This window comes from Festucalex cinctus, chromosome 21, assembly GCF_051991245.1.
Source record: "Festucalex cinctus isolate MCC-2025b chromosome 21, RoL_Fcin_1.0, whole genome shotgun sequence".
Taxonomy (NCBI): domain Eukaryota; kingdom Metazoa; phylum Chordata; class Actinopteri; order Syngnathiformes; family Syngnathidae; genus Festucalex; species Festucalex cinctus.
In genome coordinates, this window is record NC_135431.1 from 19,422,825 (window position 1) to 19,437,098 (window position 14,274).

General features: G+C 44.6%; 1 protein-coding gene across 9 annotated transcripts in view; it reads left to right on the top strand.

The window, feature by feature from the left end:
- map3k7 (mitogen-activated protein kinase kinase kinase 7) overlaps positions 1-14,274 on the top strand; it is a 256,484-nt gene that overhangs the window by 233,626 nt on the left and 8,584 nt on the right. For all 9 annotated transcript variants that reach the window (XM_077510677.1, XM_077510683.1, XM_077510682.1 and 6 more), the window contains 3 exons: positions 7,244-7,343; positions 9,933-9,994; positions 10,117-10,232. In XM_077510677.1, coding sequence (XP_077366803.1) covers positions 7,244-7,343; positions 9,933-9,994; positions 10,117-10,232 — 278 coding nt within the window. The remainder of the gene's footprint in view (positions 1-7,243; positions 7,344-9,932; positions 9,995-10,116; positions 10,233-14,274) is intronic.

A 14,274-nucleotide genomic window follows, 5' to 3' on the forward strand; every position in this document is an offset into this window, starting at 1 on the left:
TGTCCCCCGCCTCCCCCGAGACAAGGGAGAAGCTCTGCCGGAGGTGGGCATTGAAACTCTTTCTGACAGGGGATTCCGCCAGACAGCAAACCCTCACAATACGTTTGGGTCTGCCAGGTCGGGCCGGCATCTTCCCCCACCATCGGAGCCAACACACATTCCAGGTGGTTATCAGTTGACAGCTCCGCCCCTCTCTTCACCCGAGTGTCCAAAACATGTGGCTGCAAATCCGATGACACGACTACAAAGTCGATCATCGAACTGCGGCCTAGGGTGTCCTGGTGCCAAGTGCACATATGGACACCCCTATGTTTGAACATGGTGTTCGTTATGGACAAACCATGACGAGCATAGAAGTCCAATAACAGAACACCGCTCGGGAGGGGGTCCCCAGGGGGAGCGCTCTCCAGCACACCCTCCAAGGACTCCAAAAAGGGTGAGTACTCTGAACAGCTGTTTGGTGCATATGCACAAACAACAATCAGGACCCGTCCCCCCACCCGAAGGTGGAGGGAGGCTACCCTCTCGTCCACCGGGGTGAACCCCAACGTACAGGCGCCGAGCCGGGGGGCAATAAGTATGCCCACACCTGCTCTGCGCCTCTCACCGTGGGCAACTCCAGAGTGGAAGAGAGTCCAACCCCTCTCAAGAGGACTGGTACCAGAGCCCAAGCCGTGTGTGGAGGCGAGTCCGACTATGTCGAGTCGGAACTTCTCAGCCTCACACACCAGCTCGGGCTCCTTCCCTGCCAGAGAGGTGACATTCCATGTCCCGAGAGCCAGCTTCTGTCGCCGGGGATCGGTCCGCCAAGGTCTCCGCCTTTGGCTGCCACCCAGCCTGCTCTGCACCCGACCCCTTTGGCCCCTCCCACCGGTGGTGAGCCCGTGGGAAGGGGGACCCACGTTTCCTCTTCGGGCTGTGCCCGGCCGGGCCCCATGGGTGCAGGCCCGGCCACCAGGCGCTCGCCAGCAAACCCCGCCTCCAGGCCTGGCTCCAGAGGGGGGCCCCGGTGACCCGCGTCCGGGCAGGGTAAGCGTGCTTCCATTATTGTTATTCATCATAAGGGGTCTTCTGAGCCGTGCTTAGTCTGGCCCCTCACCTAGGACCTGTTTGCCATGGGTGACCCTACCAGGGGCATAAAGCCCCAGACAACATAGCTCCTAGGATCATTGGGACACGCAAACCCCTCCACCACGTTAAGGTACCGGCTCACGGTATTGTTATTGTTATTATTATTATTATTATAATTATTATTATTGTTGTTATTATTTTTATTATTATTATTATTATTTTTATTATTATTATTATTATGTTAGCAAAAATTTGAAATTGGGGTGCAGTGTGTGCAGTAAGCTAGTTTTGACACGGGTGTGTGGTAAAATAACTTGTGTGGGCGTGCCACAACTCAAAATTAGTATTATTAGTGCTGCAGCTGTCGAATATTTTGGTATTCGGATATCCTACTGAAAATTCTAGTGAATAATCGTATATTTGGATAGAAATAAAAATATACCTATAGGCCTATATACTTTCTTGGTCAAAGAACAATTATAAATACAGAAGACAAAACAACACATTTGCATGTAATAATTAACAACCAACTGTTTTTCATTTTTAGAGAATCAATTTTATTTATTTTTTTCATCATCTCATCTGCCTGCAGCAACCCGCCTTTACACAAAAAAGAATTACATTATAAGTGTTATTGTCACATCACCTTTTTACAGTATATGCATATCACAGATTTAAGTAAAGTATAGTGTTTGTTGAGGTTGGTGAGAGAGAGTTTGGGGGAAAGGGAGGGTGTAGCTGTGACTCTCTATTATGACTGATGGGCACAGGTAACCCGAGTTTGGTAACCACTGTTGGATTCACTCGATAAATCATTCAGCAGCTCGCGTTTTTACTAAACTATAGCCTTAAAACTTAACCTAGCAACAAATTATTTTCAACCCTATACTAAATATCGGTCACATTAATAACAGAAATGGACACGCGTGTGTGTCGCACATACCTGCCGACAATGTTTCTGCTTTGGCGAGATGATCCTTCTTCCGTGTTCCTTCCGATCCCAGACAAGTATACTTTGAAATTTATTTTTACAAATGATGCAGATGGCTGGAAGGACGGGGCCAGCTGAAGCGATGGGAAAACCTGAACGGGAACGAAGTTTTTTTCCCCACTTTCTTTTTAACTTTTTTCTCCTTTCGCTCTTCTTCGCTCTCCGACGTTGTGGTCACCATTTTTGATATGCGGTTGCTATGGTGAGGAGAAAGCAGCAGCTACCTGATTGGCTCATGTGACCTAAATCACACCGCTACCGACCTAATGGCACTACGCCCACACCAGAGATCACTGCGCCTCATCGCAAAATAGTGCCGGGGTTTCACCACCGAAAACACAAAATTGGCAGGTTTTCACAGGGTAAACTCCACGGATTCTTACTTACTACTAATAAATCTATTTTATGAAGTAAAGATTATTTAGTGCCCCTGGTAGTGGAGCGAAACTGAACGAAAACGTGTGTGACCTGATGGCCTATTGGTCTTAAAAAAATTTCATAATGGTCTAAAAAAAAAAAAGTCTAAAAAAGGTCTAAAATTTCACTGAGTGATTCCTACAAGAACCCTGTGAGGGATAATTATGTTCACTTGCCTGGGCAAACCGAGCAGACTCGCCGGTGGCCATGGTTGGTGGTGTTGGTGTTAGACTGCACGCTTGTGGGAGGAAGAGGAAATGCAGAAGAAACTACGGCGGCTTAGATTAACCAAAAATGATGTGGGATTGACAATCGAAAGTGCCGATATGAACATTTTTAAAACCGTTTGAACCAAAAAAAGACTATTACAGTTCAAAATCGATTTATCGAGCAGCCCTAGCTTTGGAGATAACGTCACCCTCAAACCTGTGTGTTTTGAGCATATCCCAACTTTCTCAGGCTTTTGTTGGCCCAGTCCCAGCTTTTTTGGAACATGTTGCAGGCATCAAATTCCAAGCCCAGACTTCCCTCTACCTAGCCACTTCAACCAGCTTCTCCGGCGGGATCGCAAGGCGTTCACAGGCCAAAAAAAACCAAGAAAAAACATAGTCTGGCCAGCGTGTCATGGGTCGTACCCGGGGCCTCCCGCCGGTGGGACATGCCCGATAAACCTCTCTTCGGAGGCATCCAGCAGGCATCGGACCAGATGCCCGAGCCACCTCAGCTGGCTCCTCTCACCGGCATGAAGAAGCGAAAGGTTATGAACAGAATCGGCGACAAAGGGCAACCTTGGCGGAGTCCAAACTTCACCGGAAATGAACCCGACTTACTGCCATCAATGCGGACCAAACTCTGGCACCAGTCGTAAGGGGACCGAACAGCCTGTATCGGGGGCTCGGTATCCCGTACTCCTTAAAGGTGTATTGAAGTATCTTCTCAAAAAGTAGAAGCCAAACGTCCGTTTGTCACGTTTTAAAAATGTGCATGGCAGACATCGTACCAGCTCTCCTCCTCGTCCGCGGGGGTGGGGCCGGGGGCGGGTGCGCATGCTCAGCTAAGCACGAGCATGCACAAGGTCGTTACAGCAGATTGATTGACGGGGTCGAGAGCCAATTGTTAAGATGATCCACCCGTAAGACGGAGAGACACAAGATCCTTGAATACACTGTAGCGATAATTGGGTCGTCTTTTGGACGAATTAATAATCTGGACGTTACAGAGGTAAATTGTATTTACCTCGATAACCTCTGGGACACCACGTTGACTTTGCTTTGGGTTAACAGGAGCAAACAACGACCAAAATCCTTCTTTCATCAGTCATTGATAATCTAAAGTCGCCACACTCGATATTCAGTGGTTCGTTGTACTAACAAAAGAATAATAATCCACTCGGAAACACAGATGACTTAGGCGGAATACAGTTCATAAAACATGCATTTATTCACGATTGCTACACTACAGAATCAAAATACTGCCTATCTAACTATTCTACCGTCAGAAGAAAAGAAATAAAATAAAGCGAATGAAAATAAGGAAGGAATGCGAATGAATAAAGAAACAGGGAAAAGAGAAAATTTGACCTGCCAGATTTGTGATGTTTCAAACGTAAGTGGCACACAGTGGATACGCCGAGGTAGAAATCAAGCGCACTTACGAGACTTGGAGGTGCGTAGAAACAAACAGAAGTGGCGGCCTTTTTGACAAGGGGGAAAAATAGTCAATGTTCGTTGAAAAAGGCAAGAAAAAAAAAGGGTTTATTCCACAGAGCAAGGGAGCCATGCCAGGGCCCTGACGTAGTTGTGCGGCTCGTCCCTTGATTGGTTGGTCGACTTGGCGAGGTTGGTTCTGCCGGACGGCTGCCCGGTTCCAGGTGGAGTTCGGTCCGCTACGCGCCTGCGTACGGGGAAGGCCAGCCGTTGGAGGTGAGCTAGCACCGCGGCGGGGCGCCACCGAATAGCAGGTGAGGTGCTGAGCGGCTGAGGTGCGCAACCTTGAGTCCGGCGGTGCGTTGCAAGTGTACCCGGGACCGCGAAGGTCGGCGGGTAAGCACCGATAGTGGAACAAAAAAACAAAACAACAAAACAAAAGAGTCTTTAGTCAGCGTTGCAGTTTGCACTTGCTTTGGCATGGCATGGAGCGAGGATCCGATCTCGTTAACGGATCCTGCCAGGAAAGAAAAAGGCCACGTGGTTTGCAAGTTTGAACAAAGAGTTCGAGCAGCCTGGGACACTTGCGGGTCGTGCCAGGGAGTTTTTTTGTTGAGGCTTGTGAGAGCAGGAAGAGGGCAAGAGAGCGAGCGGGGGTCTGCTCGTCCCTTTTAAAGTCTCTGGGTGGGGCTTCAGCAGGTGATGGCACACCCTTCTGTTCGCTCGCGCAGACTTTAAGAGGAAAATTATTAAAAAGATTAATAATTTGGCATTAAATTTGGTCAGTCTGGCAAATCAGTTTTCCCACACAACCCGTTTAACACACACTATAACTAATGCATCATAAACTAACTTGTGAGGTAACTTCTACTTGTCTAATCTGACTGAGCTGAGAGATATTGATTATCTTGAATTCTTTATGGAGGACACATGAAATAGGATGTTCATACACACAAAGATATAACATGAATCATTCATAGTTCAGTTGTCTGTCAAGAATTATCATGGTATAGATGTGTAAAATGCGGTTACTTATGTGAATTGTCACTAAGGATAGTTCCAAGTTTCGCCACTTGGAGGTGTTGTTGCTCCATCTAGACGTTCCAGGAAGGGCGAGGCGCCAGAGTATCCTTTTGTGATTGATAAGAAGTCATGAACATTCCTTTGATCGGTCATTTGTGTATTCCAAACCATTGGAGCCATTTGTTCGGGCTCCGAGAAGACTGCTTGAAATACACTCCTTCGGCAGACGCATAAATTCCTTTGTCACCTGGTCAGTGGCTTCAAAAGAGTTTTGTTGGTGGCTGGGTAACCACCTGTAGGGCTGACCAGGCTGGATCCTGTCTGGGCAGTGGCATATTCATGCACTGCAGAGAATTTGCTTTAAGAGAAGCAAACTAAAAGCTAAATCAGAGGGTGAAATGGACCTAGGCAATAGTTGTTACAACACCTTTAAACAACCACTACAGGACTTCCCAAGAGGCACGGTCGAACGCCTTCTCCAAGTCCACAAAGCACATGTAAACTGGTTGGGTGAACTCCCATGCACACTTAACTCTTTGAACGCCAAAAACGTTTTATAACGATTCGTAAAATCACGATATATGCCGCCATAAACGTTAAATTACGTCAACTAACTATGGCCAGCAGATGGCAGCATTGTATCTCTTTTCAATGGACTGACGGTGTATGAAATTACAATGAAACATGACGAAATCTGATGAAATCTTAACTTTTTCAAGGATGATGTGAATGATCATATTAGTTTTTTTTTTGATAATGTGTGGCAGAAAAAGAGTTAATGACCCGAAAACCACACTGCTCCTCCTGAATCCGAGATTTGACTTCCCGACGGACACTCCTCTCCAGCACCCCTGAATAGACCTTACCTCGGAGGCTGATTGTGATCCCTCTATAGTTGGAACGCACCCTCCGGTCACCCTTTTTAAAAAGGGGGTCCACCACTGTGGTCTGCCAATCCAGAGACACTGTCCCCCATTATCCATGCGATGTTGTAGAGGCGTGTCAACCATGACAGCTCCACAACATCCAAAGACCTAGGAACGATCCACCAAAGGAGATTTTTCTAACTACCTCGGTGACTTCGACTCCAGAGAGGGGGGAGCCTACCTTCGAGTCCCCAGACTGCTTTCTCAAAGGAAAGTGTTGGTGGAATTGAGGAGGTCTTCGATGTATTGTCCCCACAACTTCCCAAGGCGAGGTCAGCAGCACCCCATGTCCAATATACACAGTGTTAATGGTGCACTACGCCGGATGTTGGACCAGAATTTCCTCGAAACCGTCCAGAAGTTATTATCCATGCCCGAGATTTTGCCTCAACGACCACAGAAGCTGTGTTCCGCTTGGCCATCCGGTACCCGTCAGCTGCGTCCGGAGTCCCACAGGCTAAAAAGACCAGATAGGACTCCTTCTTCAGGGTTCGTGGATTCTGCCACGACAGGCAACCACCACAACTCCGATCGGCTACCTCAACAATGAGGCGTGGAACATGGTCCACTCGGTTTCAATTTCCCCCGGGACAACAGAGTTCTGCTGGCGTCAAATTCAGAATTATTTTTTTTTAAATGTTTTTAAAAACAAAAAGAAAAAAAAGCAATAATGTGCATCACATTGAACTTTAAATATCTTGTTTATTCAATTGAAAATAGGTTGAAATTGGCAAATCATTGTATTCTGTTTTTATCTGTTTCATTCATCCCAATAGGAATTGGTTTGTTTGTTTTTTACAATGGGGAACTCGCAGCAATGGCAGCACGGGCACTATAAATAATCATCTCTGCAGGTGCAATAGGGACCTCGAAGCGGTCGCTTGGTCCGACCCGAATAAACTTTTTCTATTTATCCCATTTGTCTTGGTTACATTTTAGTCTGTAGTGGCTATTCAGGCATTATCTCATATTCACTTTTGCACTCCTGCGCAGTAAACAATAATGTGGCTGCTCATTGTCCACATCAGATAATTGCATTTCTTTTGCAAATTTACTGAGATTAGTGCCTTAGCCAGTTCCAAACGACTTTACAGTAGTTGCAACTTGTCTTTTGTCACTTTTTTACAACACTCGGCGATATCATTGATGTAATTTATGTGCTCTTGCAGGGAAGCAGGAACAGTAGCCGATCTTCTAGTCCCAGTTTGAAGATGATGCCTCCTGAGAAGGCAAACAGTCGAGGTTACTTCTCCCCTGATGACCCCACAGGTATTTATCGCAGCTGTTAGCAATAATAATATTTAACAAGCAAACTCTCAATGGGGCGCCGCACGAATGCCATTTTTAGACCGCAAGGCCACATGACTTCAGCAGCTTGAACAAGGAAGTGGGTCAAAAAGAAACTCGCTCATTGACGAGCCATGCAAGCAGTGCTTGTTTTGTTTTTGTTTATCTCCGGAAAAACTCAACTCAACTATATTTATAAAGCTCTTTAAGAACAGGCATTGCTGTGTACAAAGTGCTGTACATAAATATCAGTTTTGCAGTAAACAATAACAAAGCAAACATTTTGAAGTGCAATACAAGTTTTTTTTTCAAGTAAATACATTTTACATCAGTAAATAAATAAGAAGTAGGCAAGTGAATAAAGAGATAAATAAATACATAAATAGGTAGACAAAAACTCATACACACCACAAAACACCAGGAACAAGTCTCATGGTGCGCCAAAAGCCAAAGAATACAGATGTGTTTTAAAAGAGGATAAAGAGGGGGATTGCCTAATATTTAGTGGAATGTCGTTCCAAAGGGAGGGACCGGCAACAGCAAAGGCTCGATCTCCTCTAAGCCTCCGCTTAAGCCTGGTTCACACGGCAAGATTTTCAAATTGTCGGCCGATTTCCAATCTTTGACAGACACCACACGTGAAGAGAAAAAATCACGGGAGTTCCAGTTTTGAACGTACCGTGCATGGTGTGCGGCCACACTGCACAATCAACACACTCCACACGAGCCGAGTTCATTCAAGAATGTGACGGGAAGTCTCGCAAAACCTCTCGAGATTAAACGTGGCTTCCGAGTCGTCAACATGAGTCGATCCTGGTTTTCAGCCGAAAAAGCGTCATTCAAAGAAAAGGATTGGTTTAAAGGAGCGTAAATGGGCACTGGCGAGACATCGCTTGCCCTCGGCTCGGTGTTGGCGGCGCGGTTTGGCGTCCCACTCGGAGACCACGTTTATTTGTGGAGAATGTGTGTCCGTGTATAAAAAAAAATATATATATATATACAAATAATTAAAAAACTAAAAAGCGTGTAATAGCGCGAGCACGGACATTCTGCTGCGTCATGACTGTTTTGATTTTGGATTCCCCACCGGCTTCCTCGCTGGCTCGCTTTCTGATTGGCTGCACGTCACTGTCAATCTGCTGCGCGGAGTGAAATCGGGCCAAAAAATCCAACATGTTGGATATGCCCGATTTCAAGTCGGAGGTCCTTCCGAGCACCGATATCGGGAGGCACCATGTGTGGTGACAATACACACGGGAGGATTATCTGTGAAGATTATCGCTTGCGTCTCGGCGCGTCCTTACGATTGTCGGGAGGGGAAATTCGGGGCTAAAATCGGGCCAATTCTCCTGCCGTGTGAACCAGGCTTTAGCCCTCGATACCTCCAATTGAGTCTCGTTTGCTGACCTGAGGCACCGGGCAGGTGTGTCGGGGTGCAAGAGCTCAGTGAGATAAGTTGGGGCAAGACCATTGAGAGATTTGAAAACAAATAGAAGAATCTTAAAGTGGATTCTACATTTCACGGGCAGCCAGTGAAGAGAGGCCAGAATAGGGGTTATGTGTTCCCTCTTACGGGCACCAGTAAGGAGACGAGCAGCAGCATTTTAGACAAGCTGGAGACGCTGCAGGGAGGACTGGCTGATTCCAAAATAAAGTGCATTACAGTAATCCAGCCGAGATGTAACAAAGGCATGGATTACCATTTCTAAGTGCTGCTGAGATAGGAGATTTTTTACCTTAGCCAGCTGCCAAAGATAAAAAAGGCTGGATTTGAAAACAGCGGCAATTTGCCGGTCCAGTTTAAAGTCACTGTCCATCTTGACACCCAGGTTTGAGGCTGTTGGCTTCAGATATTGTGCCAGAACACCCAATTCGGCAGGATGAGAAGAGCCGCTGGGACCAAAGACCATAACTTCTGTTTTCTTCTCATTGAAGTTCAAGAAATTTAAAGCCATCCAGCCTTTGATTTCTTCCAGACAGGACAAAAGAGGCTTCAATGAGAAAGCGTCCTTTTTACTAAGCGGGACATAGATCTGACTGTCATCCGCATAGCAGTGTAAAGAGATTCTATGTTTTCTAAGGATGGAACCTAAGGGCAGTAAATATAATGAGAACAGAATGGGCCCCAATACAGATCCTTGTGGAACACCATATGACAGTGGGGCGGTGCGGGACTCGGAGCACTCATGGCGAACACAGAATGTTCTGTCGGCCAAGTGGGATCAAAACCACTCAAGAGCACTACCAGCAATGCCCACCTGGTGCTGTAAACACAACATGCCGAGTAAACACAGCTGTTATGGAACTTGCAGAAACCACTACAGACACCGTCCACATATGAAGGATGTATTCTTTAGTCATTTCCTGAAGCCAAAAATTCAGTCATAAATGTGAACGAGTTTGACCCTCCTCGCGAGACTCATGAATATTAATTAAGTGTGGTGACGTATATCGTGCGATTCCCCATTATGTAATAGTTGGTTATTTAACAGTGGTGGTACAGCATTCATATAGAGATTCTTACAGATTCAGTGCCAGTGCAGTCTTGACAACATAGAATTTGTTTCATAGACACGAACGGCTCAGACAATTCAATTCCAATGGCTTACCTCACCCTTGATCACCAGCTACAGGTAAACTTTTTTTTTTTTCCTTTATAATTTTGGTATTGCAATCACTTCCTTCTTCAAATACGTACATAATACAATATATATTGGCAACGTGAGTGGTAACAATAGCATCCATTTTATTCCAGCCCCTTGCTCCTTTCCCCAACTCGAAAGAGTCCATGGCAGTTTTTGAGCAGCACTGCAAAATGGCGCAAGAATATCTGAAAGTGCAAACAGAGATCGCCCTGCTAATCCAGAGGAAGTAAGTAAAGCAATGTTTAACTCAACTCAACTGTATTTAAAGAGCACTTCAAAGCAACCACCGCTCCATATAAAGTGATGTACATAGAGCAAACATAAAACAAGACAGTTACAGTTAAATTAATAATAACATTAAAGTAGAAATTACCACAAAACACTAAAACAATAGTCACATGCTGAGTTCAAAGCCAAACAATGAAAATGACTTTTAAGATATGAGTTTTAAAGATAGGGAGCTTTCCTAACATTTAGTGGGAGGTCAATCCAAAGACTGGAACTAGCAACGGAAAAGGCTGTGTTAAGTCCTCCTACATTGAGTAGTGATCTGAGGCATTGGACATGTTTTTTTACTACCACCCAATTAAATTAAATAAAATTTAACAAATAAAAAAATGAGAGCGAGAGAGAGGGGGGGGGGGACAGACAGACAGAGACAGAGAACGAACACAAAAGTACCGACAACTGGTACCGTTGTACCGAGTCTTGGAAAAGTACCCATCCCTCTCATATTACATTAAATTTATTAAGTTTTTATCAGGGTGTTATAAAAAAAAAAAAAAAAAAAAAAAGTGTTGTTTGTGGTGGTACATACATGCTTAAATATCGCCAAATTCCCCACAATATCGTGATAATTATCGTATCGTGAGCGTCATATCGTGATAATATCGTATCGTAATGCTTGGCTATCGTTACATCCCTAGTCACAACCAAATAAATAATATAGAGCAAACTTGTCATGACAGCCGGGTTCCTTTTAAAGCAATACTTGACTCAATGAGCCATTTTCAGCATTAAAAAAATAATAATATTTTGTCCAGATGTAATTTGATCATTTCATTATATTTCATGTACAATTAATAACTTCAAAAACACATTTCCCACTTGCTGTCGACTAAAGATGACATCACCTGTGCTGTGGAAATTGTTAACAACCAATCACAGCTCACCTGTTTTCTGGGTTTGGTCAGCAAACTGAGCCATGATTAGTCATTACCTATTTCCTCAGCACAGGTGACATCATCGTCAGTCGACAAGAAGTGGTAAAATTAGTTTTTAAAGGTATTCATTGATTTTGAAAAATCATGACATTGTTACATTAATTAGAGTCAAAATATGTTCTTTCTGTTAAAAAGGGCTCAATGAGTCAAGTATCCCTTTTAAGGTTGTTAGCAGGGATGTAACGTAGTGTTGCTCCGATACCGATACTGGTATCGGCAGAGGCTCCGATACTGCATTAAAACAGTGGTATCGGTATCGGTGAGTACTAACAAGTAACATGCCGATACCATTATTTCCGATACTAATATAGGACTTTGGATGCAGCATCTTGCGTCTTGATTGTGCACGACATTCACTGATGTGCGACATGTTCACTGCATGCCGATCGAAGAAATCCTATTGGTCCTTGAATGCTCTGAACCAATGGCAGGACGGATTTTTCATGTTGAGAAAAAAAAACCTTAGGTATCGGTATGGTATTGACATCGGCCAATACTGCAAAACTGGGTATCGGAATCGGTATCGGAGGCCAAAAAATGGTATCGGAACAACACTAAACGATACCGGCAATATTGTGATATTTTGATACTAAAACTGCCACAATATCGTCGTCGTCATGTTCACGATATTTAAATGCCACACGTCTGTTAAAAAAAGTTATGTTTATTTCCATTTGTGCAGTTGTAGCACCCTCTGGTGGCTAGTTTTTAGTGTAGTTAATTTTCATTAGGGATGTTTTGGCCCTTCTATGTGTAGCGATAATTGGGTCGTCTTTTGGACGAATTAATAATCTGGACGTTACAGAGGTAAATTATATTTACCTCGATAACCTCTAGGGGCACCACGTTGGCTTTGCTTTGGGTTAACAGGAGCAAACAACGACCAAAATCCTTTCTTCATCAATCATTTAGAATCTAAAGTCGCCACACTCGATATTCAGTGGTTCGTTGTACTAACAAAAGAATAATAATCCACTCGGAAACACAGATGACTTTGGCGGAATAAAGTTAATAAAACATGCATATATTCACGATTGCTACACTACAGAATCAAAACACTGCCTATCTAACTATTCTACCGTCAGAAGAAAAGAAATAAAATAAAGCTAATGAAAATAAGGAAGGAATGCGAATGAATAAGGAAACAGGAAAAGAGAAATTTGACCTGCCAGATCTGTGATATGTTTCAAACGTAAGTTGCAACAGGGGTACGCCGAGTTGGAAATCAAACGCACACTTACGAGAATCGTTTGCCTCGAATGAGCAGAAAGGTCTTGTGAAAAAGGGGGAAAAATAGTCAATGTTCGTTCCAAAAGGAAAGAAAATCAAAAAAAGGGCTATTCCACAGGTAAGCAAGGGAGCCGCTCGGGGGCTGACGTAGTTGCGCGGCTCGTCCCTTGATTGGTCGGCAACTCTGCGAGGTTGATTCTCCGGCGAGGTTGGTTCTGCCGGACAGCTGTCCGACTCCAGGTGTTGGAGCTCGGTCCACTACGCGCCGGCGTGCGGGGAAGGCCAGCCGTTGGAGGTGAGCTGGCACCGCGGCGGGGCGCCACCGAATAGCAGGTGAGGTACGGGGCGGCTTAGGTGCACAACCTTGAGTCCGGCGGTACGTTGCAAGTGTACCCCGGGGCCGTGGAGCTCGCTGCTGGCGGGCAATCACCGGTGGTGAAGAAAAAAAAGGGGAAAACAAGAAAAAAAAAGGGAGTAAAAGAATCTCTTTTTGGGTCAGCGTTGAAGTTTGCACCTGCTTTGGCGTGGCGTGGAGCGAGTGTCTGCTCTCGTGGCAATGGTCGCTGCCAGGGACAAAAGGGCCACGTGTTGGCGAGTTTCTTGGAACAAAGAGTTGGAGCAGGCTGGGAAACTTGAAGGTAGAGAGCGATCGGGAAGAGGCATCGGAAGATGATGTTGGAAGAGCGAAGTTGGAAGAGAGCGAGCGAGGGGGTCCCCTCGTCTTTTTAAAGTCTATGGGCGGGGCTTCAGTAGGGGGTGGCACACCCTTTCTGTTCGCTCACGCAGACTTAAAAAAAAACAAATTATTAAAGGGATTAATAATTTGGCATTAAATTTGGTCAGTCTGGCAAATCAGTTTTCCCACACAACCCGTTTAACACACATCGTAATTAATGCATCATAAACTAACTTGTGAGGTAATTTCTACTTGTCTAATCTGACTGAACTGAAAGATATTGATTGCCTTTCATTCCTTATGGAGTACAAATGAAATAGGACGTTCATACACACAAAGACATAACATGAATCATTCGTAGTTCAGTTATCTGTCAAGAATTATCATGGTATAAATGTGTAAAATGCGGTTACTTATATGAATTGTCACTAAGGATAGTTCCAAGTTTCACCACTTGACGGTGCTGTTGCTCCATCTAGACGTTCCAGGAGTGCCCCCTGGAGGGGCGAGACGCCAGAATATCCTTTGTGATTGATAAGAGGTCATGAACATTCCTTTGATCAGTTGTTTGTATTTTCCAAATCGTTGGAGCAGTTTTCTCGGCTCCGGGATGGCGGGCTTGAATACACTCCTTCGGCAGACGCATAAATTCCTTTGTCACCTGGTCAGCGGCTTCAAAAGAGCTTTGTTGGTGGTTGAGTGACCACCTGCAGAGCTAACCAAGCTTAGATCCTGTCTGGGCTGTGGAATATTTATGCAACTGCAGAAAGTTTGCTTTAGAAGAAGCCAACTAAAAAAAATTAGAGGGTGGACTGGGCCATAGGCCATAGTTGTTACATATGTTTAAAATACATTAATTGTCAGATGAAGGGGAACTTAATAGTACATAACATAATATTGCACTAGGGATGTCACGATACCAGAAATTTAGTAGTCGATGCCGATACCACTGAAATTCCATGATTTTCGATGCCATTTCGATACCAAGGTAAAAATAGAAAATAAGCAATAAATTCTGTACTTCAACATACACTCCTTTATTAGAAGTGAACAAACAATAATCCTGTGTGCTTAAACAGAACAATTGGCATGTAGCTTTAAAGCATTAAATTTAAATACTGTGCATTAATGTATTAAAC